This window comes from Protopterus annectens, chromosome 10.part0 (genome assembly GCF_019279795.1).
Source record: "Protopterus annectens isolate FY-2018-M chromosome 10.part0, PAN1.0, whole genome shotgun sequence".
Lineage (NCBI taxonomy): Eukaryota > Metazoa > Chordata > Ceratodontiformes > Protopteridae > Protopterus > Protopterus annectens.
Genome location: NC_056744.1, coordinates 792585200 through 792609385, shown reverse-complemented (window position 1 = coordinate 792609385; position 24186 = coordinate 792585200). Strand labels below are relative to the sequence as shown.

Below are 24186 nucleotides of genomic sequence, written 5' to 3'. Positions count from 1 at the left end.
CTTTTATATCACAGACATAAATAACAAAAAGAAGAGTACTCAGGACAGAGGCCCATGGGAACCCACTGGTGGCATTTTTCTGTCGAGAGCACATGCCCCTGACCTCAACAGTGTGGGTTCTCCCAGGCAGCCAGTTACTAATTCCCTAAACTATGTATAGGTCAATGTTAAGTTGGGAGAGTTTGTCAATAATCCCATCATGGGGGATAGTGTCATGTTTTTTAATTGTGAAAGTGCCAAAAAGACAAGGTTTGAACTGATCTCAGGAAATTATTTTAATAATTTTATTTTTTATTCATGTTACAAACAAAATGGATATAATATTTCAAAACTGGATGTACCATGGATAACTGTAACATCAGCAAATCCTTGAAATTCCCTTTCAGTCCATCAGATCCAACTTATGGACTTGGAACCATTTGTCAGATCCAATCTGGCAACATCAGTGTTCCAACCTTAAGCTCACTTAAAAATTTCTTTCCCATAGTTACCATTCCACCAAGCTGTTGTGCAGAGTGGAAATCACAATCACTAACTGTCAAATCACTGTATTCAGATACTGCAGGTAGTGGTTCCTTTGTTAGAATTCATTTTATGTAATTTCAATATACTAGTCTGGACTTCACTAATATTGAAACAAATACATTCTTGCACCAAGTATATTGATTAGAAACAAACAAAAAGAGAATTTTTTTGCAAGCTCCTTGCTGCAGCCTATTTGTGCGTGGGTGTGGTGGTGTTGGTAGGATTTATTCACTACACCCCTCCCTTACTTAAATGCGTGAGTATTAGCAAGCACCCCTAAATGGGAAAACTGTTTCCACAAACTCTTGACACAGTAAAACAGGATGTTAAGTTGTCAATCTCGCCTTCATTCTTGCTTGATGGGTTCGGAGCCGATCCTCGGCTCCGACTCGGCACTTGCTAAGCTCGAGAGTCACTTTTACCAGCTCGAGGCAGCCCCATATCCCATGATGCAAGGCGGTAAGTACCCAGATCTCGTTTGCCGCTTCGCTGATGAGGTCCTCCTTTTACCAGCTCCTGGTAAGTGATTTAGATTGAGAAGTTATGTACCTACCATAACGTTCCATGTTAGTTGTCTTCTCTCGCCTTCTTTCTTGCTTGATGGGTTCGGAGCCGATCCTCGGCTCCGACTCGGCACTTACTAAGCTCGAGAGTCACTTTTACCAGCTCGAGGCAGCCCCATATCCCATGATGCAAGGCGGTAAGTACCCAGATCTCGTTTGATGACAATAGGCAATAGCACCTAGCATAATAACTTCCAAAAGGAAGAAAGAAGGAGAGAAAAAAACCTGAAGGATGGTAGAAGGACCAGCACTGTATGGTCTTCAGAAGCATACTTCCTTGTAGAGAGAAAGGTCTGTCCAGGCCTGGGGAAGGAGGGAGGGTCAAGAAAGAAGGCGAGAAGACAACTAACATGGAACGTTATGGTAGGTACATAACTTCTCAATGTTAAGTTGTCAATCTCGCCTTCATTCTTGCTTGATGGGACCGCGTCCTTAGCACCTCTATCCTGGGTGGCTCAATGGAACAGACTCTTGAGAACTGTAGAGCCAAAACTGGCTCTGTCCCTGGAGGCCAAATCCAATTTGTAATGGGAAACAAATGTATGAGGAGTGGCCCAAGTGGCTGCTGCACAAATAGTGTCTAATGGAAGTCTAGCTTGAAAAGCTGTGGAAGTGGCTAAGCTTCTGGTTGAATGTGCTTTAGGTTTTGAGCACAGCTGTTTTCCCCTGAGCTGATAAATTTCAGAGATGACAGAAGAAAGCCATCTAGACAAGGTCACTTTTGAGACAGGAAGGCCTTTCTTGTTATCAGCATAAGAAACAAAGAGTTGATCGGATTTCCTGAGTTGTTTTGTTCTGTCCAAATAATATCTGAGTTGGCGGTGGACATCAAGATAATGTAATTTTGTTCGATCTGTTTGAATAGTTTGGGAAAAATACAGGAAGATCAATAGCCTGATTCAAATTAGTCTTTGAGGCGACCTTAGGCAAAAAGGTCGGATTAGTTCTCAATGATACTCTGTCTTTGTGGAAGACTAAATAGGGGGGCGAACAGATAGAGCATGAAGTTCAGACACCCTCCTAGCCGATGTAATAGCAACCAGGAATAAAGTTTTCCATGAAAGAAATTTCAGGGAACATGAAAAAGCTGGCTCGAAGGGAGGAAGAATCAAGGATGTCAGCACTAAATTTAGGTCCCATTGAGGAGGAGGACTCCTGATTGGAGGTTTCAGGAGAAAAATTCCTTTCAAGAAGGCTCTACAAAGCCTGTGGGACATAATGTTGTGATCTGCGAAACCGACATGAAAGTTCGAGATAGCAGCCAACTGAACTTTGACCGTGGAAGAAGAGGAGCCCGCGTGAAAAATTTCCGCTAAGAAATCCAAAACTGCTTGTACTGGAGCAGTGAAGGGATCAATATTCTTGGCTTTTGCCCAATAAGAAAAACGTTTCCATTTGCTAGTATAAATCCTCCTAGTAGAGGATTTTAAGGAAGCTACTATGATGTCTCTAACAGGATTAGAGATCATAGGAAGCCTGGCTAAGGAAGGAAGTGGAGCAACCATGCTGTGAGGTTGAGAGAAGGGATAGACCGGTGCAGCTGACCCGATTGGTGAATCAGAAGATCTGGCACTGGGTCCAGACACCACGGCTGCACCAAAAGGTGACGATGGAGGAACGGAAACCAAATTTGTCAAGGCCAATAAGGGGCAATGAGAATCATTTTGGCTCTTAAAACGGTGGCTTTCTGGATTACTTGTGGGATCAGAGGAAAGGGAGGAAAGGCATAAAGAAGTCCCTGGGGCCAATCCTGGGTCAGAGCGTCTCTGGGGGGATGGCCTGGCAGTGGGAAGAGAGAGAAGAAGTCTGGGCATTTGCTGTTTTGGGGAGTAGCAAAAAGATCGCAACATGGGCGACCCCATTCTAGAAAAATCTCCTCCACTATAGATTGTTTGAGAGACCACTCGTGAGGCATGAGAATAGCTCTGCTCAATCTGTCCGCTAAAATGTTGGTTTTCCCAGGGATATGCATTGCTACCAGAAACCGATGAGAGGAGATCGCCCATTGCCAAAGTCTGAGCGCTTCTCGACACAAGGGGTAGGACTTGGTTCCGCCCTGTTTGTTGATATACCATACTACAGACATGTTGTCTGTGTGGACTGCAATTGTCCCCAAGGGAAGAAAGTCACTGAGGGCTTGCAACGTTAAAAGCACTGCTCTCATCTCTAGGACATTTATGTGCAGGTGGTATTCGAACGGTTGCCACGTCCCATGAACCATCCTGCCCTGATAATGCCCCCCCCCACCCGATCAGGGAGGCATCCGTAGTGACAGTGGCTACCGGGGTTGGGGGTACAAAGGGTCTTCCTTTGTGAATCTGGGGAGAAGTAATCCACCAAGAAAGATGATTCTTGCAAATCTGTGTCACCAGTATTTGGTGACGCATCGGAAGTTGTTGGTAAGACCACTGAGTGAACAACATCCACTGAAGAAGGCGCATATAGAAGCGAGCCAGGGGAAGAAGGGTAATGGCCGCAGCCATGAGGCCCAACACTTTTAGAACCATTCTGGCTTGTACTTTCTTGCTGGCTAGAATGATTCTCACGTGACCTTGTATATCTGAGATTCTTTGGTCTGTGAGGGTAGCTGACATCCGAACAGTGTTTAAGTTTGCGCCTATGAAAGTAATAGACTGGCAGAGCAATAAGGAGGATTTTCCGTAGTTGATCGAGATGCCCAATTGAGTGCAAAGATTTATTGTGTAATCCCTGGCTTGAAGAAGCTGATGCCTGGTGGTGGATGAAAGGAGCCAGTCGTCGAGATACGGAAACACCTGGAATCCTTGACGTCTCAGGTGAGCCGTGACCACTGCCATACATTTGGTGAACACTCTGCGGGCTGTAGTGAGACCAAAGGGCAGGGCTCTGAATTGGACTCGACTGGACGCCAGCCGATAGCGGAGAAACCTTCTGGAGCGTCTGTGAATTTTATGTGATAGTACGCATCCTGAAGATCTATTGAGCACATCCAGTTGTCCTTCTGTAAGAAGGGCAGAATTGACTGAAGTGTGACCATTCGGAATCTTGTCTTTCTCACAGACTTGTTGAGTCTGCTGAGATCCAATATTGGTCTCCAGTCTCCCGTCTTTTTGGGGACCAAAAAGAACCTTGAGTAGATTCCGGGCTCTGAATGATCTGTTGTAACTGGCTGAATGGCTCTTTTTTGCAGAAGTTTTAAAACTTCTAACTCTGCAATTTCCCTTAGACCGGGTGGAACATCTGGAAGGGAATTTGAGTAAGAAAAGGGAGTTTCCTCGAAAGGAATTTTGTAACCCTCGGATATGATCGACTGTACCCATCTGTCTTGAGTTAGGGAAAGCCAGGCTTCTGGGTACAGCGATAGTCTTCCCCCGACTGCCTCCAAGGATGGACAGTCGGGCAACATCTCAGGGATGCTGAAAGGGCTTGTCAGAGAGAGGCTCTCTGCTTCCCTGGTTTTGTGGACCCCCTCTGCCTCTAGAGCGGCGTCTGTTGTTGTTACCCCCTCTGCCTCTAGGGGTAAACTGACCACGTGAATCCGGCGTGACTCCTTGGGATTTGCAGAACCACATTTTGCCACCCTTCTGTCCTTTAGGGTAAGGTCTAGATAGGGTGGAAAAACGGACCCCTACGGCAGAAAGAGTCTTGCCGTCCTGCTCACACCTGGTCAATGTTTCCTTCACTTGAGGGCCAAACAAAGCTGACCCATCAAAGGGAGAGTTTGTGAAGGACGCCTTAAAGGGATCTGCAAAATTACAGAGCCGCATCCAGGCTTGGCGTCTAAGAGCCACACCTGTACCTGCGGCCCTACTCGCTCCATCTGCTGCATATGATATCAGTCGCATGGAGGAGTTAGCAATAGAATTAAGGGTTCCTAGCTGCGAAGCAAATTTTCTTGAGCCCCTGCAGCTGTGGGATCCTGTACTACTTCACCTAGCTCCTTAAGGATATCCCTTTGGAGTCTGGTGAAGTGACATAAGTAGTTCAGCGGCGCATAGCAAAGGTCGCTGAAGAGAACATCCGCTTACCATACCTATCCATGGTCCTAGAGTCCTTATTAGGAGGATGGACAGGTGCGGAAGGATCTGCAAGTTCCTTCTTAGTGGCAGCCGCCACCACCATGGCATCAGCAGGGACACCTTTCGTGAGGAATTGCTTGTCCGAAGGGGCAGTAATAAATTTAGAAGGCCTCCTAGGAACTGGCTCTACAGAGTCAGGAGCAGCCCAAGCCTTCGAGCGATAACCTGCATAAGGGGTCGAAGGCGGAGACACCCAGGAGGTGGAGGGCCGAGATCCAAACGCCTCCAGGTATACCGACTCATCCTCAGAGGGATTATTGGAGGCCAGTTTCCCTCTGTTTAAGGAGTTCTAGGATGTCTGAAAAGGAGACATCCTCGGAAGGGGATCTTGGGGATCCCTCCGACTCATCTAAGTCGGTATCTGAAGTGATAGACTCGGGAGTCTCGTGTTTCCTCTTACAGGTCCTCTTGCGCGGAGGATCCCCTGACTGATCAGGAGAATCCTCGGAAGAGGGGGTTCTTCCCAGTGGGGAAACCTGAGGCGGAGGATCTCTGGGTCCGGGAGCAAGAGAGATGGCAGAGATATCGACAGGCACCGTAGAGGGAGGAGCTAAGGGAACAGACTGCTGGCTGAGTCCAGTGGCTAGCACACTCTTCATCACCTCGAAGGCTCCCCTCCCAGGGAGGTCCGAGAGAACCCGTTCCGAAGAACCAGGAACTCCGAGGCAGATGTCGGAGCCGAGCTCACCAAGGCCGCGGCTCCAAGGGGAAGAGTGGGGTCGGACAAGGGTCCGATGCCACTCACCCCCTCGGAGGAGACCAGGGAAGCCCGACCACCGAATCCCTCTAAGGAAGGTCTCGAAGAGGAGATAAGAGTAGAGGCTGAGGGAGCAGAAGGGGGGGCTATCTGTCCCTCAGCCATAGCAGAAACCATTCCCAAAGACTCCAGCTCCAAACTCTGAGGTAGAGTCGAAGGAGGAACTGCAAGGGGGTGTGGACTAATAGTCGTCTGTTGAGACGGACTATGTAGCATCTGGGCCAGTGCCTGTGATTTTAATAATCTACTGACCACCCTCTCTAAATCATGGTCAGAAAGCCTGGATGACCTGGATGATTGGCTCCGATGGCTCCGTTCCGAGAGGAGAGGAGAGGCCAGAGCCGAAAGTATCGGTTCCAAGGAAGGGGACCTGGACCTCTTCCTCGAAGGAACCATCGGAGCCGACGAAACCATGGATGCTGTCGGAGCCGACAACTTTTCGGCACCGACAGAAGGTCTCGATGCATCGGCTCCGGCCGGAGCCGATACAGACATAAAAGTAACGGTGTCGGAGCCGGTCGGCGCCGACACCGAAGCCTGAGCCACATGGTGGTCGGAGCCAGTCGGAGCCGACACCGATGTGACCGAACCAGTATCGGCACCGATAGCCATCGGTGCCGAGGGTTTGTGCAAACTAGGATCGGCTCCAGCCGGAGCTGATCTCGACTCTGAAAGAGTCGGAACCGAGGCCGCAGGCTTAGAGACAGAAGCCTGGGCCTTGGAAGACTTGGAAGTATTAGTCGGGGCCGACTTAGCCGGAGAGCCCTCTGGTTTAAGAAGGCCCCTCAAAATCAATTTGTTTCTCCTCTCCTGCAGGACTCTCTGGCTAAAAGAATGACATATTGCACAGGAGTCCTGCAGGTGGAGAGGTCCCAGGCAGTATAAGCAAGAAGTGTGACCGTCTGTCAGAGACATCTTCTGACAGCACGAGTCACACTTCTTAAAGCCTGAGACCCTTTCCTTGGACATAGTTGTAACAACACACATTGATATTCCTTTTTTATTCCCTTTCTGCTAACAAAAATACTAAACTTTAATATTATCTATATTAAGCTCCCTTTTTCCATTTATCTTTGCCATTACCAAGGTGGAAAAAGGACAGTCCAGTTTTAAAAAAAAAATTCTAAGTGTGGGCATAAAATGCCTTTGTCAGACAATCAGAGCCTATGTGTTTACTATTTCGGCCCTCAACATCTTCATCAAGAATGTTCTATTTGTAGAACTGTTAATCCACACCCTGTGGTGGATAGAAAAAGCAAGTTGATTTTAAAAAGATTTGTTACCTTCTTTTTTCAGAGAGACTATTGCAGAGTCTCAACCCTCCACTAAAAAATCAAAGGAGTCGAAATCCCCTGCTCCATCTACTTCCTTAGCTCCATCCACCATGCCTTCTAAGAAGAAATCAAAATGAGATCCAAGGAGGTCTCATACTTGTTCTCCCTTGGATCTGAAGAGAAAGAGATTGTCGGATCAGATACCCTCGGATCCCACTAAGAAACTGTCGGATACTATGACTCAGGATTCTATGACTTTACCCAGGACCTGGTATTCCCCATCTGTTGATCCTGCTCTTTCTAGGCTGCCATCATTAGAGAGGAGCCATACAAAATCTCCTTTGCTAGTATCATCTAGAAGCCTAACTGAAGAAGATGTGAATCAGATAATGAGGAAGTTTCTCTCGGCACAGATCCAGATGGGTGTATTACTGGCACCTACCAGCTCAGATAAGTCAGTCCATTTCTCATCCACTCCACCATTTCACTGTCTTCCTCTGATTCCATTGGATGATTCAGAGACCCAGCATCTGGGTCTTCTGGATCTCTCAGGCTTGGATCTGAGGATTACCTTATCAGTGGATCTGAAGTGAACTCTGTGTGCCTCGGCTCAGACTTTTTCAGTTCTGAAGGACTCTTGGAGCCAGACCCTCCATGTCAGATCGAAGGTGTTGGAATAGACTCTGAAGTTTTCGGAGCCGTCTCTACACCTTGGCCATTCGGCACTGGATAGCTCAGCTCCAACTGTTTTTGGGGCAGGAGGAGGTTATGGTCTGGAATTCTGGCTTCTCAGAGCCGAGATCTTCTTTCTATCTGGAGTGGTCAGTGTTTGAGGTTGTGAAGAGGGATTTATCTGCTTCTACAACACTGATATATCCAGCCCCCTTGGATTTCCAATCCACCCAGATCCATCTGTACCCAGACTCTAGTCATTCAAGGCCACAGGGACAGCCAGCCTGAGACATCCAGACAGGGTATTATAGTCTCTTCTGACACTTCCCCGGAACACCCCACTTAGGAGGTCTCTAGGAAGAGGAAGTGCAACTGGAGATACTTAGACTGTCCTCAAGAATCTGTCACCAAGGATACAGACTTCAATGAAGGTGATCACCTCCAGATGATGCCTCATTTGGAGACATCCTTGAGATCCTGAAGCAGAGAGGTGATTGGACCCCCAGCAACCCTTCACCCGAGGAGTCAGTATTTCTGGACATGTTCGGAACTGGCCCATCTACCTCCAGGGTTACTACACCTACCGAGAATCTTAAGTGATTTGGTTGCTCAGCAGGTATGGAAGGAATCTGATTCAGTTGAACCCATACCCAGGAGACCAGACAAAATTCTAGCACCACCTTCAGGGAAGGAAGTTGGGGCTAAAGGGGTGACCATGAATGCCATGGTCATGGTGGCAGCCACCAAAAAATGAACTTGTCTAACAGAGTTCCTCTGTTCTTCCCCCTAAACGGGAGTCTAGGGTGAAGGACAGGTTTGAGAAATGTGTCTGTGCATCGGTGACCTTTGCCTTTAGGTCATTGAATTACTTGGCACATTTTACTAGGTTGCAAAGGGATTTGATCAAGGAACAATTCCCTTTCAGAGTTCATTACTGCAGATGCCCAGTCATCCGTGGTTTCTCAGTTGGCTACCCTACAATCTGTTTCAAATTCATCCATGAGGCTAATTTTGCATGCAGCTGAAGGCACCTCAGGGGCAGCAGGTTCAGGCATTTTCATTAGGAGGCATGCCTGGATGTGCTTATGTGATTTTGCGGAGCCCTTCAAGTCATCATTCATCAACACTCCATTTGATGGCACTTCCTTGTTTGGACCCACAGTGAAGGAAACTTTATCCAGGTGTGAGAAGGATAAAAAGACCCTCTCTGCAGTAGATGTACATCTTTCTGCCCCTCAAAGATCCTTTTAAAGGAATCAACAAGGTGGGCAGAAGATGTGGTTCCGAAAGTCCCAGGGTCCTTTCCGGGACACACAAGGAGAAACTTCCCCTAGGGGCAGAGGGGGGAGCTCAAGTAGTTGATGCCACCCCTGTGGCAGAGGAGGCTTCAATTCCAGGGTTCCAGAGATTCTTTCTCTGACAGACCCTTCCGACACTCTTGATAGAAGGCCCCTTTGATGGCAACTGGGAGCAACTCTCAGAAGTGATATAATATCCTTTTGTCCCCTTCATCTCCAAGAAAATTCCCAGATCTTCCACCCAGTCATATGGAAAAAGCAGCCATTCAAATTCTAAAGCTGCGAGACAGAGTCATCCAAGAGGTCCTGCCTGACCAGATAGAATCCAGAACTTATGCAAGATACTTTTTTGTGCCAAGAAAACAGGAGACTGGAGACCAATTTTGGATATCAGCAACTTGAACAATTCAGTTCACAAAGATTTGAATGGTCAAGGTTCAGTCCATTCTGGGTAGAGATGACTGGATGTACTGTATAGACCTTCAGAATGTGTGCTACCACATAAAGATGAACAGACAATCCAGAAGGTTTTTATGCTTCTGGCTGGGAACCAGTCACTTCCAGTTCAGACCTCTGCCCTTTGACCTCACCACAGCACTCAGGTTGTTTACCAAATGTTTATCAGTTGTAGCAGCTTACTTGAGACTGCAGGGATTCTGGGTGTTTCTATATGTAGACAACTGTCTCCTTACTTCCTCAACCAGGCATCTGTTGATAAGGGCATGGAATAAGATTCTCCAGGTTTGCTCACATCTGGGGAATAACCATAAATTACGGAAAGTCTCATCGACAACTGACTTAAAACGTAGAATTCATTAGAGCAATTTTCAACATGACGTCTATGATAACTTCATTACCTATATCAAGAGTACAGAATTTCAGGTTACAGATCAGAATAATAATCTGCAGTACCAATATTTCAGTCCAATTGGTCCTTTAAACTATAGGATCAATGGCAGCGGTGATAACATGAGTACCTTTAGCCAGATTTTATGAGGCTTTTCCAGTGGGTGGAAACAACATAGATCACATTCTACAAAACCACCCATTCATTCCCCCTCAGTCCAAGGCCATAGTGACCACAGACAGTTCCCAGTCTGGGTGGGGTGGGGCAATTTCTGTGCAAGACGATCCAAGGCACTTGGCCCCCCAAAGAGGCCAACTTGCATATCAATGTCCTAGAGATGAGAGCAGTGCTTTTAGCATTGCAGGCCTTTCAGAATGCTTTCCTTTTGGGGATGATTGCTATTTAAACAGACAGCATGTTATTGGCTTGGTACATCAACAAGCAAGGAAGGACCAGATCATTCTGCTTGTGTTGTGAAGTGCTTAGAGTGTGGCAATGGGCAATCTCATCCAACCACTTTTTCATAGCAGATTCGAGGGAAGTCCAGTGTGATAACAAACAAACTGAGTGGGTCTATTCTTCTACCTGACAAGTGATCTCTCAACAAGAATGTGATGGAAATGATTTTTCATCCATGGGGCCAGCCTTGCTGTGACCTTTTTGCTCCTCCCCTAAACAACAAATGCAGCAGCTACTTTGCCCTAATCCCCCCACAGAGGAAATGACTGAGGGATGCTCTACTTCATGTTTGGCCCCTGGTCTACTTTATGCCTACCCACCAATTCCATTAATTTTGAAATTTCTACAGAAAGTGGCCATGTGGGAGAGTAAAGTCATCCTCATTGCACCTTACTGATCTTGACAGATTTGGTTTTCCTTTCTTTGGCCTCACTTATTTCATCAACCTTGGATTCTGGATACAACTCCAGATCTTCTGTCTTATCTGACAAGCATGATCCATCCCACATCTCAAATCTCAGGCTGATGGCCTGGTTTCTCCAATTCTGTTAATGACCAGACAGCTGATGCTCTTGTCCCTTGTCCATCATATGTATTTTTATTTTCATAACTATATAAAAGTAAATGGAAAATATTTTTTTACTGGGCACAATGAATTTTCACATTGGACTGGTGTTTCTCCAGTAACCTCTCATAAATTGTGGAGAGCTTTCTTCTGAGGCACTCTTCTTTTGAGACCTCGTTTAGGGATTCTACTCCCACATGGGATTTCAATCTGGTACTGCAGGCACTTAAACATTCCCCCTTTTTGAACCAGCAGCTAAATGTGACCTTGTGTATCTTACTTGGAAAAATGATTTTTAGTAGCCATTACCTCTACTAGACAAGTGTAAGACATTCAAGTCTTGTTTTCAAAACCTCCATTTTTTTCACAAGGATTGAGTGACAGTGCGAACAGATGCCTCCTTCCTTCCCAAGGTGGTGTCAGAATCTAATATCAGTCAATCCATCAATTTACCAGTATTATTCTGTAATTGTAAATAAGGGTGACTACAAGTTGCATCTATTGCATTTTCATAGACAATTATGTGTTTACCTACACAGAACAAAAGAAATCAGAAAAACGGACAATTGTTTGCTTCATTTCCAGAACTGAAATTGGGTAAACCAGTTGCAAAAGTGACTTTAGCTAGCTGTCCAACTGATTTTATTCATTTATCTTTAACAAACTGGGTATTACCTTACCACAACTGGTAGTCTCTGAGGGTAGAGTATTATATGGTTCAGCTGTGCTCAGGAATATTCTTCCTTAGAGTCCACCCAGGATTATATGTAGCTGGGGACTCTGTCCCATCAGTTGAGGATAGAATGAAAATTGACAACATCATAAAGAAGTTATGTACTTACCAAAACATTCCATCTGTGTTGTCCATTTTCATTCTTCCTCCTCTTCCCTCCCCCCAAACCCCATCCATTATGTCTACAAATCTCTGTATGATTGACCTATTTTAAGGACAAACCGGGACAAGCTGAAAGACACAAACAAACAAACAGTCCTTTTGATTGAGCTCCTGACATAGTTTTTTCTTTAGGACACATATACACCTTCATGTATCCTTTATTTACACATATTGATACATACTTCTTCTAATAACATCGGCAAACAAGATCTGAGATATCTTAGGGTTGGTGCATTATGGGTAAGGGAGAGGCTTTTTGCTTACCATGAGTTTTAGTAATGGCCGAGTCAGATCTGAGGATCGGATCCAAACTCATCAGTTGAGAAAGAATGAAAATGGACACACACAGATGAAATGTTATGGTAAGTACATAACATGCATTTTCTAAACAATAAAAAGTATGAAAGTCTTGTATCATTGGATGGCTGTAATCTTCAGTGATTTGCCAGAATATCTAAAATGTTACATGGGATAGAGCAAATATATGTGATAACATCTGTGGCATTCTGCAAAATTCTGAGAGATGTAATGCCTGTGCCAAGGCGAAGCATAGGCTGCAAGAGGACACTACTGCTGCAAAGAGTTTTTTTGCATGAGCAGTAGGAACATGAGATTCAAAGACATGTAAATTATCTGATAATGAGGTCTTCCTCATTGCAGCTAAGGCTGACTATGAATTGCATTTGTGATCTCATAAATTGACCTACCTGCAGAAGGCACATTATGCAAGCACACTGGGTTTTTCTGAATGCAAGTGCTAGTGTTTAGCCATTCACTTATCCATTTTCTGATATATGGCTTCATTTTTACTTTAATTAAAGCTACTATAGTGCAGTCATAGGATCAAGTATCAAGCCTGGATATTTTTAGACGAGAATCATTTATTTATTTAATTTATTGACATTTGATTACTTGGAAAGTCCAACTGGGTAGGAGCCTATTTTCAGTGGAGACCAGGGGAGAAATCTCCAAAGTATTACAAAACATTTTAAGAACAATAATTTTACAGTCTTTAAAAATAATACAAAAAAAACAACAGCTTAAATAATTATACCAAATTATATATAATATGAAAACATTGGTTAAGAATAGATACAAAATTATATTATAATGATTTAATGGAGAAATTTTAGCAAGTGCATATGATTTAACAGTTAGAAACATTTTAGCTGGTTTATAGAGAGCTTAAAGGTAAGTTAGCATAATATAAACAGGAACTGTAATATGAAGTGAGAGAAAAGCAGGCTTATAGCATATTTAAAGAGAAATCCAGGGGAGAGAAATGAATAGAGGTAAGGAATGAGTGAAGAAGGGAGAGTAAGGAGATGTAATGTATGAAGACGTATTTGTTCACAATTAGGGTATAGTTTATCCTGGTGTTGACCAAGTGCTTTCAAAATGTCTGCTTTATGTTTTGTAGAAGTTAACCAGTTACATATGAGCTTTAGTTCAGAGGTCTGTGTTGCATAATTTGTCAATATAACTGATTTTAAAGTTGGCAATATATTTTAACCCCAGTCCCCAGCAGTTATTTACAGTTTTTGAAAGAAAGGATGCCAGTTTGATGCAGCTGTATTTATTTGGATTATGTTCAGCATCCTTTTTGAAGACTAGAACTAAAGCTGGTTCTTTCATTTTATTGACAAATAGACATTAATGAAATGCTTTTTTTTTTGCCCTTTTTATCCCTGCTACATGCTGCCCATCAGACCCTCTCTTGGTGTGGTGACCCATTCCTTCCACATCACTGGGATGAGAGCCAGCCAAGAGGGTATGTCTTTCATGCAGCCATCAGGGAGGTTTGGATTTTCTTCTGCACATCCCTTGTCCCTGGTATTCACATGCTGAAATATGGGTGAGTGGGTGTGCAATGGAAAATAGCAAAGGGTGTCCCTTCACTTCTCCAAGAGGCATTTCCTCTTAGGTAGTTCTACTTCCCCAAAACACATGTGGCAGTTTCTCAGGTTTTCACTAGGGAATCATTAATTAAATTCTTAACTGCCATACTTTGAAGCCTATAAATAATATCAGGCTTAATATTTGTAAAAATAAAAAGGCACCTGGGGCAGGAGTATTTTTTTTCTTTATGGATGTTATCAGTTTTGTATTTATATTTAAATACAGTAAATTAGAATCAGTTGATTGAAGTCTAATCTTGCTAGTAGATTTACTTTGGGATTCCCAAAGTATAGTGCAGCATTACAAATGGTGCCAGTCACATACCACAATGCTGCAACAAACCTCAGTAGTACACAGAGTATGTGGTGAGTGTCTGAAGAGAAGTTTTCAGGGCAACAATATATCTCCCTTAAGGTGTTATGCAATCCAGAGATCTGCATAACTCTTTGGAGGTATCCATGCTTTATCAATTGAAATGTGATACTTTGCTAACATACTGGTATATTTTGCAATCTCCTGCTGTCAAACTGTACAATCCAGAGATAATGGAGTTCTAAAACATTTCATTATGATATGGCTCATTAAGTACGTACGTATGTAAGCTGTGGGTACCATATAAATGACAGCCTGTACACCTTCCAGGATATGGTGTTTCTGATTTTTGGCGTAAGGGAGCTTACTTCTGTAGGGTGATGGGATAATGTCTTGACAAAACATGTGTGTGCATAAATGTGTTCTGCTATTCTCTACTGATTAGTCAGAGACATTAATAGCTGAAAAACTGACTTTTGTGAGACTAGGAACATTACAAAAAAATTCACAGAAGGTGCACAGAAACAGATCAGCAAACAATACAAGGTAAACACAAAGTGTTTGGACACACAGCAGAAGGGATATTTAATGGAATGGCAAGTAAGGACACAATGGAAGGACATTTAGAATAAGAATGAGAACAGAACCAAATATAAAAAAGAACGCTACACTACAAACATGAGTGGTTGGAGACTGAATGCCATGTAGACTAGCTCACTACAGGGACATGGACTGGCTAAGGTTATAGTGAACATTTATTCTGCTATGCTTTCAACAAACTGTACATCTTCTGGCGTCTGTTACATTTATTTTGTATAAAGTTTTTTCTGTAGGATATATATATATATATATATATATATATATATATATATATATATATATATATATATATATATATATATATATATATATATATATATATATATATATATATATATATATATATATATACACACACATGTCCAGTTTTATACAGATGAGTATGTGGGATCTGCCCTGGGCTGTGCTATTTAGGTATAGCTATTACACAGCTGGGTTGTACGATTCAGTGATTAAGTGCTCTTATGTGACAGGAAATTGTCCAACATTACTGTACAAAGTATGCAAGTGTTGTAGATTATGCTGCTTGTTGGGTTACAACCACATGTAGAGCTGCAGTATCATATATCCCCATGTTCACATCTTTTTAGTTATATGCATCCTTCTAGACCTTGGTATAAATGCTGTATCTACATTGTCCCGAGCATCTGTACATTTACACACATACACACATATGTATGCATGTATGTGTGACTTTATCACAGTGCTTATTATATATGGGAGCTCTATATCTGTTTAAATGCATATCCCTTGTATGCATAGCAAAACTGCAGATCCCATAATGCTTTAACAATGTTTTGGCTGGACTGCAACAGCACAGCTTTGACTGCCATGTTTCACCATTAAAGGGTCTTTTCCCTTTTCCCCAGTATTGTGCAGTTGTGAAGTTAGTATATATAAGTAAGAAGATGTGGGAGTGAAGTCCCCCAAATGGAGGTTGCAGAAGGGTTTGCTCTCATGCAAGAAATTTTGTTTTAATTATTTTTCTTGATAATTCTGTGGATGATTGATCATGGAGTTTTTCTTTGGCTATATGTTTGTGAGTAATGTTACTGTTTTTATAGTGGGGCTATGTCCATGTATGTACCAAGATGTGCTTAGGTATACATGGTGTACATAACTGTTGGCCTACATACATGGGGAGGGGGTTCTGTGACATAGAGATATGCTGAGGTTACAGTGATCATTCATTTTACTGTAGTCTGAGGTGTTTTATTCTGTTGAATTGGCAAAACACAATGGAGTAGTATACCAGTTTATACTTAAACTTTGCCCAATACTGGTTGTAGGGTTCCATGTAGTTCACATCCTTCCCCCATTTGTCTGCACCCTAGCTCATTTTAATGTGCAGTAAAAATCCTTTCTTAGAATTGCCTGTGAACTGAAACCTGAGTAACTGTGGCATATCATGCAATGCTTTATACAGATTGTTCCAGAATCTGGTTCTTTGCGTAAACTTTAGCAATGCTATGTACAAATCTTTCTGCCATGTTAATATAAAATTAAATAATAGTGCCTTGTAATGCCAAAGAACCTCCCTGGGATTCAGAAAGGATTACCATGAGTGGGAAGCCTCAACATGAGCAGCTTCCCCACTCACAATAACCTTTTGCAGTTCATATATCACTCTCTCACTCAGGTTTTCCACTACTGAGAGCATCAGTAAGCAGAAGAGTGCCACTGGCCAAGCTGCTTGGTAATGAGGCAATCCATGGAGCAGTAACACCATCAGAAGATAGCAGTCATCTAGGTAGGGAATTGAGAGTGTGTATGTGTATGTATCTGCCTTTGTAGTGACACTAGGGGTTTAGGTAGGGAATTAAGAGTGTCTATGTGTGTGTGTGTGTGTGTGTGTGTGTGTGTATATATATATATATATATATATATATATATATGTGTGTGTGTGTGTGTGTGTGTGTGTGTGTGTGTGCGTGTGCGCGCGCATGCCAGACCATGCATGTGAGTGAATGAATGAGTGTGTTTATAAGCTTGAGCCACTTTGAGGGTGCATGTTTGATGATGGGTGGATGTGTGTGTATATGTACATGTGTGCGTGTGTGTGTGAGTGTGAATGTTTATAAATATGTTTATGTGTGCATGGGTGTCTGAATTGTGTGTCTAAGGGTAGGGGGTGAGCCTTTGCCACGGAGATGCATGGACTGCCAGGGAAACATTACCACCATCACAGGTTTGACAGCAGTAGTGCTAAAACGTGCAATTCAGATCGATGCTAATGAACTTGTAATGAGGGCTTCCAAGTTGTGGCCATAGATATCTCTGAATCGCACTTCTCCGGTCACAGAAATTGACCTACCTGCATTAGGCAAATTATGTGAGCAGTATGGTTTGTTCTGAATCCTAGAACCTGTCAGTTAATCATTACTTTTTATCATATTAACATATGCTTCAAGCTTTTCTTTTTGGCATAAACCATTTCTGCCACTGTTTTATATGTTTTTTTAAACATTTTTATTTAGTAATTTTAATATTTAAGTTTGTGTTGTAGTTTGATGTTCTAAAGTTGTTTTTATCTACTATTGTGTCAGCGGGTTTACTATTTTTGTTTTTTCCTACCATTATATCATTTTTATTTGTTATTTACAGTAATACATCTCTTGGTATTGACATTGTTAATGTAGCTTTTTGGGAAGAATTTGTGTCTCATAAAATATTCCATTGAGGTTCTGATGAAAAACTTTGTGAAAAGCTTTACATTGGTTTATTTGAATAAAAGATCAGCAAACATTTGTTAATGCTTTTGATATTGGATTTTAGCTTAAGTTTGGATATTGGATGTTAGCTTAGGTTTAGAGAAATGTGGCATAATAGTTAAATGGTCAAATTTTGGCATCCATAAGGTTGAGACTAGAAAAGATAATTTAGGAAGATGCTGTATCCGAATAAAAAATAAGTAAAAATATTTAAATCTATTAGATTACTGTTTAGAGACATCAACTGCTCTGGCTGACTACCCTGTGTTAATGCTGAAGTAAGTGTTCCTTCTTCTTCAAAGTACATTATATCCTAGAACAATTTTCCTATGGAAAATTAGAAAAAAATAAAGTGTATTGATTTCCCAGACATTGGGACTATTAATTAGCATTTGATAACACACTGTCTACCTTCAGTTCATCTGCACACTTAACTCATATTTTTTCTGCAAACAAATCTTGTATTATATTTATTTATTTATTTATTTATTTTGACATTTGCTGACCGGGTTAGTTTGACTGAGCAGAAGCCCTTTTTCAGCACAGACCTGGGAAGAAAAGCTCCAGCAATATTAATTAGATTGTAACAATAATTACATGAATTTTGTATCCAAAAAGATGTGAAACAGTCTCAGAATGTTCAACAGCACTGAAATGTCCTTTTTCTGGTTTTATCAGGTCCAACATAATATCATCTGCAAATAAGGCCAACGTTTCTTGATTACCTTAACAATTGTACCCTTGAAATTCTGAATCTCTTATTTTCTTTGCCAATGGTTCCCTAAATATAACGCAAATAACAAAAGGGAAAGAGGATACAAAATACATTATAGACATGGATAAATATGACATGAACTTGAGGGAAAAGCTTTAAACTGTTGGTACACAGTACATATTTTACAGTGAGTTATAGTATCCCAGTACATATATTGCAGTGAGTTTTAGTATCCCATACAAAGAGCTGGGTAAGGACAACAGGAGAATATGACAACTAGTGGTAGGTGAATAGTTACAGAGTTTTATGTGAAATTTATGTGACACTGTGGAGAAGGTAGGTAGTTAGTAGCAGTTGTGAAAGGAAAATATGGAGGGATGGGTGTTTTATGATATGAAATAGGTCTGCAAAAGAACAGTCCCTCCCATCAATGTTCCAATGTCATATCCCCTGGAAAATATATTTGACCCCTTACATTCATCTCTGTCTTTTAAAGATGGGATATTGTTGAATGTCAGCCAGAACAGAATTCTATAATAATCATTTTACGTATCAAATAAATTAATATTGTTTCATTTTGGTTAAATTTCATTATATGTAAACTGAACCCCAAAGGCTATAACATTAATGACTGTGATGCTAATACTTTAACTTTTTCTAATTTCCTTATTTGGTCAACTTATTGATTTTTTTTTATTGCTACTAGTATTTTTCCCAGATGATAATGGTTTGGGTCATTCTACCCTTTTATTACAATTTCACTCTGGTCTGTTTAATTGGAAGTGACAGGCAGCTCATTTAACACCAGCATTTTAATTAGTTTACATTATCCATATAGTAATAAATATTGCAGCACTGTGGCATAAGAACTTGAACAGGATTCTGTAAAATACACCCAAGGTTATCTTTGAAGACATATTAGTGTGGTTTATCTTATTTAAGCAAACATCTTTTAGCTTTTCCAGATGGTTTTATTTGAATAAGGAGTCTCTTCTTTTCTTTTTGAAATGAAAGAAAATATTTATCTACTCAGAAAACATATCTGCTCATTGACTATAATTTGTAGAATATAGGTTCATAGGTTCATAGGTTAGTACTAAGCTAACTGCCCTTGCGAGCCATTTTAAGCCTAGCCAGTTATCCCTTGTGAGACTCAAACCCTGCACCTTGTCTTTGTAAGGCAAACACCTTAGGCATTAAGCCACCCTCCCAACCTATATATACCTATATAATTTCAAAATACATTTTAGCTTCTGGTGATCCTCTATGATAAAGTGGTGACACTAAGGTTCATATAGAATGCATGATATGACATTATTTTACCCTGAATTAATTTTAGTTTGAAGCAGCATTATTTAGAAAATAATGGAAATGTGGTGGAGAACAAAAAGTCATCAAGGTGAACAATGATGCACTCAGTTTCTGAGACACTGTACAGACCTTTTTTCATGAAATACATTGTGATCTGTCTGTGACAAAGGCAGATACTGCCAGCACAGCTATCTTGAATTTTGTAAATAATTATGTTTTTTTTGTGAATATCAGCATGATGTATACAAGATACTTGTGTTACAAATGTATTAGAACTGTATGTCATGTGTATGTCAAACTGGTCAGTACAGACATGTGCGTTAAAAATGTGCTTGCAAAGTACTGAGCTTAAAGATGTATCCACAGTGTACCTAACTGGAAAAGAAGAGAATTGTACATGCACTACTGTAACTGTTTAAATGTATATATTTTAACAGTGGAAACTGGGATAGAGGATGTTAACCTCAGTCTAGCAAATTTTAGAAAAAATAACTGAAATTAAATTACTTTATGGCTACGCAATAAAAGATGATATCTTTCAGCAAGGAGACGCAATGTCTAAAACTAGGGAACTTTCCGTATTGTCTTGGAAGTGTTTTATTGTTTAATGACTTCCAGCATCTGCCAAAGATCTGAGAAAAAAGCCCTTGTCTATGTATTTTTATGGGTAGATGCTAAATGCTCCTAGCTGCCATCAATGGTTGTTTTGGGCCTGGGGACTAGAAGTCAGATGACAAGAAATGATGTCATTCTGCAAGCTAGCCCAGCAGTAATATTTGAGATATTAATTTGAGAGGTCTCTTAGAGACAGACAGCATTCTGTATTCTGTCTTTGACCTGACAACATCAGCTAGAAGATCCATTCACCACATCTGCCTGTAAGTTTCTAGGGTATAGTAACTCTCTTAGATGTAGTCAGGAATATAGCAAAGCTTAGCTTAGATATTTTTCTTTATTTATTTGAGACTGTCCTGCAATGTTGTTTTAAGTATTTCCTGTGATTTTGAACTCTGATGTCACTGTGAATATATACTGAGCATTTTCTTGTTCTTTTATTATTTATTATTAAATATATTTAAACCTTTCATTGTGGCTGATGTGTCTAGAGATAATTACATTATAAGAGTACTTATTTGGTGACACTGTGTAGGCCACTCCTAATAGCCCTGCTCTTGGTCAACTATCATTTATATTAATAGTAATATTACACAGTAAAACTGGACACCCGTTGTTAAGAGCCTTAAAGTAGTTGATAAGGAGTCTGCTGGTGGCAGTAATAACTACCTTATAGTCTGGATAAAAGGGGCATAGCTAGTCAACCTGAGTCAGTCTTTCCCAGGTGTGAGTGTGTGCGGGTATATAAATCAAACCTCAAAGAGTGTGTGTGTCAGCTATTTGGGCAAAGACACAAAGTGCTGCTTGGACAGAGAGGGTGCTGGAGGTCTTGGCTTAGTCACTCAGCTCAGATCTCAACTCTTTAGCTTTACCAGTGAGGAGTCTTATTGGGGGATCTGGAGAAAGAGGGAGAAACTAGCCCCAGACTGGCTGTGGTCTCTGTGTGCTCTTAAGGGAAATTGTACTTGATGCAGAAAGCTGCATCTAAAAATACTATGTGCGTACTTTGTCATCCTCTCAGTGTACATCCTCCACTGGTGCCAGTGGTGAGGATGGAGGCTCCTTGATTACTGGACCAGTGGTTAGTCATCACACTATCCACTGTGCATAAATGTCTAATTCAGGAGTCACTTTCTGTTTGTTAAACTTGAAGTGAATTTCAAAACTGAAACAGTCAAAGTTTTGGTTTCATTGCCCCTTCCCCCCACAAATAAATATGTAAATAAATAAATAAATAAAGTACAACCTCTAAAAAGTGTTAACAAAAAATACTGGGACAGCATTATGACTTCCTTTTGTTTATTTTCTTGTGTTGTCTTCAGTTGATCTCTCAGGATCCAGTTTCAAGGGATTTTTGATAGAAGCTCGAGATGCTGAGAATCTGAACAGTGAAGCAATTGGCACCTTTAGTCTTATTGACAGCACTTCTTCACAACTTTTAAACTGTGCAAAAAGACAAGTAAGTATAGTTTCTAAATATGTCATGCTAGTGTGAATGAAAAAGTACATTAATTATTTTAATAAGTAGTACTCCACGGATTTCTTTTACACAGTGAATTAAAAACTCCAGAGCTGCTGGTGCTATTTTTGTAATAAGTATCTACTAATGAAATAGGCTCTGATATTGAAATGGTACATAGGTATCGCATTGCTATCCTCACACATGACCTGATTATTGCTGTTGTATGAGACTGATGGGCAGCACCTCAGATGGAAGTTTTAAGATCAATTTTATTTAAACGATAAAAAAGAAACTAATTTCATAGGACATAATAGCTTTCACTTAAACTCTGTTCGACAACAACAGATATGGATTTTTCATAAAGTGTAATAGCTTATATGCTTAAATTTCAGGAGGAGAACAAAAACAGATACGGCAAGAAATAATTATAAGACACTATCAACTACAACTAGGGATAGCTTGGATTAGGCAAGATTGAAGATGGTTTTAAAAAACAACATAATTTTGTTTGTTCACTCTTTCCATTAGCAATATATTGTCTATGCTTGAATTGGACTGGGGAGACAGCAAAGGTCATAACCTAGCAGGGAGTATATTCTCATTCTAGCAATGGAGAGGCACCCCTATTATTTATTTATTTGTTTATGTATGTATATTTATTTATTTATTTATTTAAATTTGTGGGATAAATAGTTGTATAGCTCTTGGCTCCCTCATCTGTCAAATTACCAGCACTAGTGTTATTAGCAAGTTCAATTGTGCTACAAAGTTAAGAAGACACAAAGCCTTAGCTTCATCCCAAGTGAAAACAATTACTTTGGTTCTAGGTGAAGAAAGCATAGAAAAATTATTTAGTGTTCCCAGCAAAAAGTAAAAAAATTGATGAAGTCATTGTACTCCTCTGATTCTAGTACCTGTCTGCCTTCAACATCTGATTCCAAGACATGCACTTACCAATTAACAATCTTATAGACAGGGGCATGAAGTTGGCTATTTCAGTGCCTTGTGAGCACCAGGTGGGGTTGGTACTGCTTAAAAACTAGATAGTAGAAGTACTTTCACAGTTACCAACATGTGTTATGCTGTTATTCTTTCTAAAACTAATTCTGGGAGTTGAGGAGCCACTGCAAGAAATCTTGGTATCAGACGAGCCTATATATTTCCTCCTCTAAGGGTTTTTAATCCTTATGTAAAGGAGCAAGTTCCCCCATTTCTGTTTTGCCTCCATAGAAACTGGTAGAAGTAGTAGTTTTGACATTTTTCTAGAAAGCCACTGGAATTAATGTTACTCCTTTTCAGGATCAATACAAGTGTTTTAGGCACAGGCATTTGACATCTGCTTTGTGCTGATGAAGGTATTATACAACAAAATAAAATCGAGGAAGAAGTCCTACTTCTCTATTATAGGTTCATAGGTGCTTAGGCTATTGAACATTGCAAGGTTTAAGAAACCTTGCCTTGCATTCTCATGTTAATTATTAACACTTCTCTTTTTCAATTCAAATATCCAGTTCAGTCCGAACAAGCAGATTTTGGGCTAATTACATGTTTTCTCTAACCTTGAGTGCTAGAGGTGCTAAACTAGGAGCAACTTTATAAGTTCATAGGTTGGTACTAGGCTATTGGCCCTAGGGCCTATACAAGCCTAGCCATAACAATTCCCTGGCTATTTCTTCCCACACTATTTACTTCCCTGGACCCCAGTCTAGCAGGGTGACTGACGTAATCCCCAGGGTGAATTTCCTATCTCCCATCCAATCGTCAAGGTTCCTTTTGAAGAGGGCTAAAGAGGCGCTCTGCTTGACATGTATGGGTAGTCTGTTCCAGAGTCTGGGGAGTCTCTTGTTCAGGAACCTATCCCTCCAGCATGTTTTGTTCATTGTGATGACAAGTTTTAGATTCCTGGAGCATGTGGGTCTGAGGGATTGTGATTTCTTTAAATATAGCATGTCCAACAGCTCTGGGTTTGACATGGCCTTGTATGTTAAGCAGAGATCGCCACTGAGTAGACGATATGCGACAGAGTATAGCTTTAGTTTTTTTAGACGGTCAGCATAGGGCATCTGCTTTAGGTCTGTGATTTTTTTATTGAGGTATTTCTGCGGCCTTAACAGTTGTTGCAGATGTCTTGAGAGGTACATACCAAATGTGGCATTGTATTCTATAATGGGTCTAAATGCGGGATGAGTACAATGAGACAATGACCTCCTTTTTTCTGGATGAAAAGCCCTTAGTGATGAGGTATGCCACATAGAAGAATTTCGTGACTGTTGTGGCAATGTGGTTATCGAAGGTGAGAGTATTGTCCACCTGTGTCCCTAAGTCTCTTATCACACTTTTGGTGTGTAGTGTACTGCCACCTATGTGGTAATTCACTGGTACATGTTTTTTCCCAAAGGGGATAACTTTACATTTCTTGACATTGAGCTTGAGCCCATGGATCTGGCACCAAGCATCTGTTTCTGTAAAGCCCTTTTGTAGAATATACACATCATTTGGGGATTCAATAATGGCTCCCAGTTTGCAGTCATCTGCAAACTTTGTTAGCCGATTCCCTTAGTGTTGGCCTGTACTTCAGAGAAGTAGATTCCAAACAAAAGCGGTCCCAGGACTGAACCCTGAGGTACTCCACTTGTCACTTATCTGGA

General features: G+C 41.2%; 1 protein-coding gene across 2 annotated transcripts in view; it reads left to right on the top strand.

Moving 5' to 3' along the window:
• Positions 1-24186, top strand: part of LOC122813347 (putative ferric-chelate reductase 1) — an 817655-nt gene that overhangs the window by 167624 nt on the left and 625845 nt on the right. For both annotated transcript variants that reach the window (XM_044085613.1, XM_044085612.1), the window contains exon 3: positions 21399-21535. In XM_044085613.1, coding sequence (XP_043941548.1) covers positions 21399-21535 — 137 coding nt within the window. The remainder of the gene's footprint in view (positions 1-21398; positions 21536-24186) is intronic.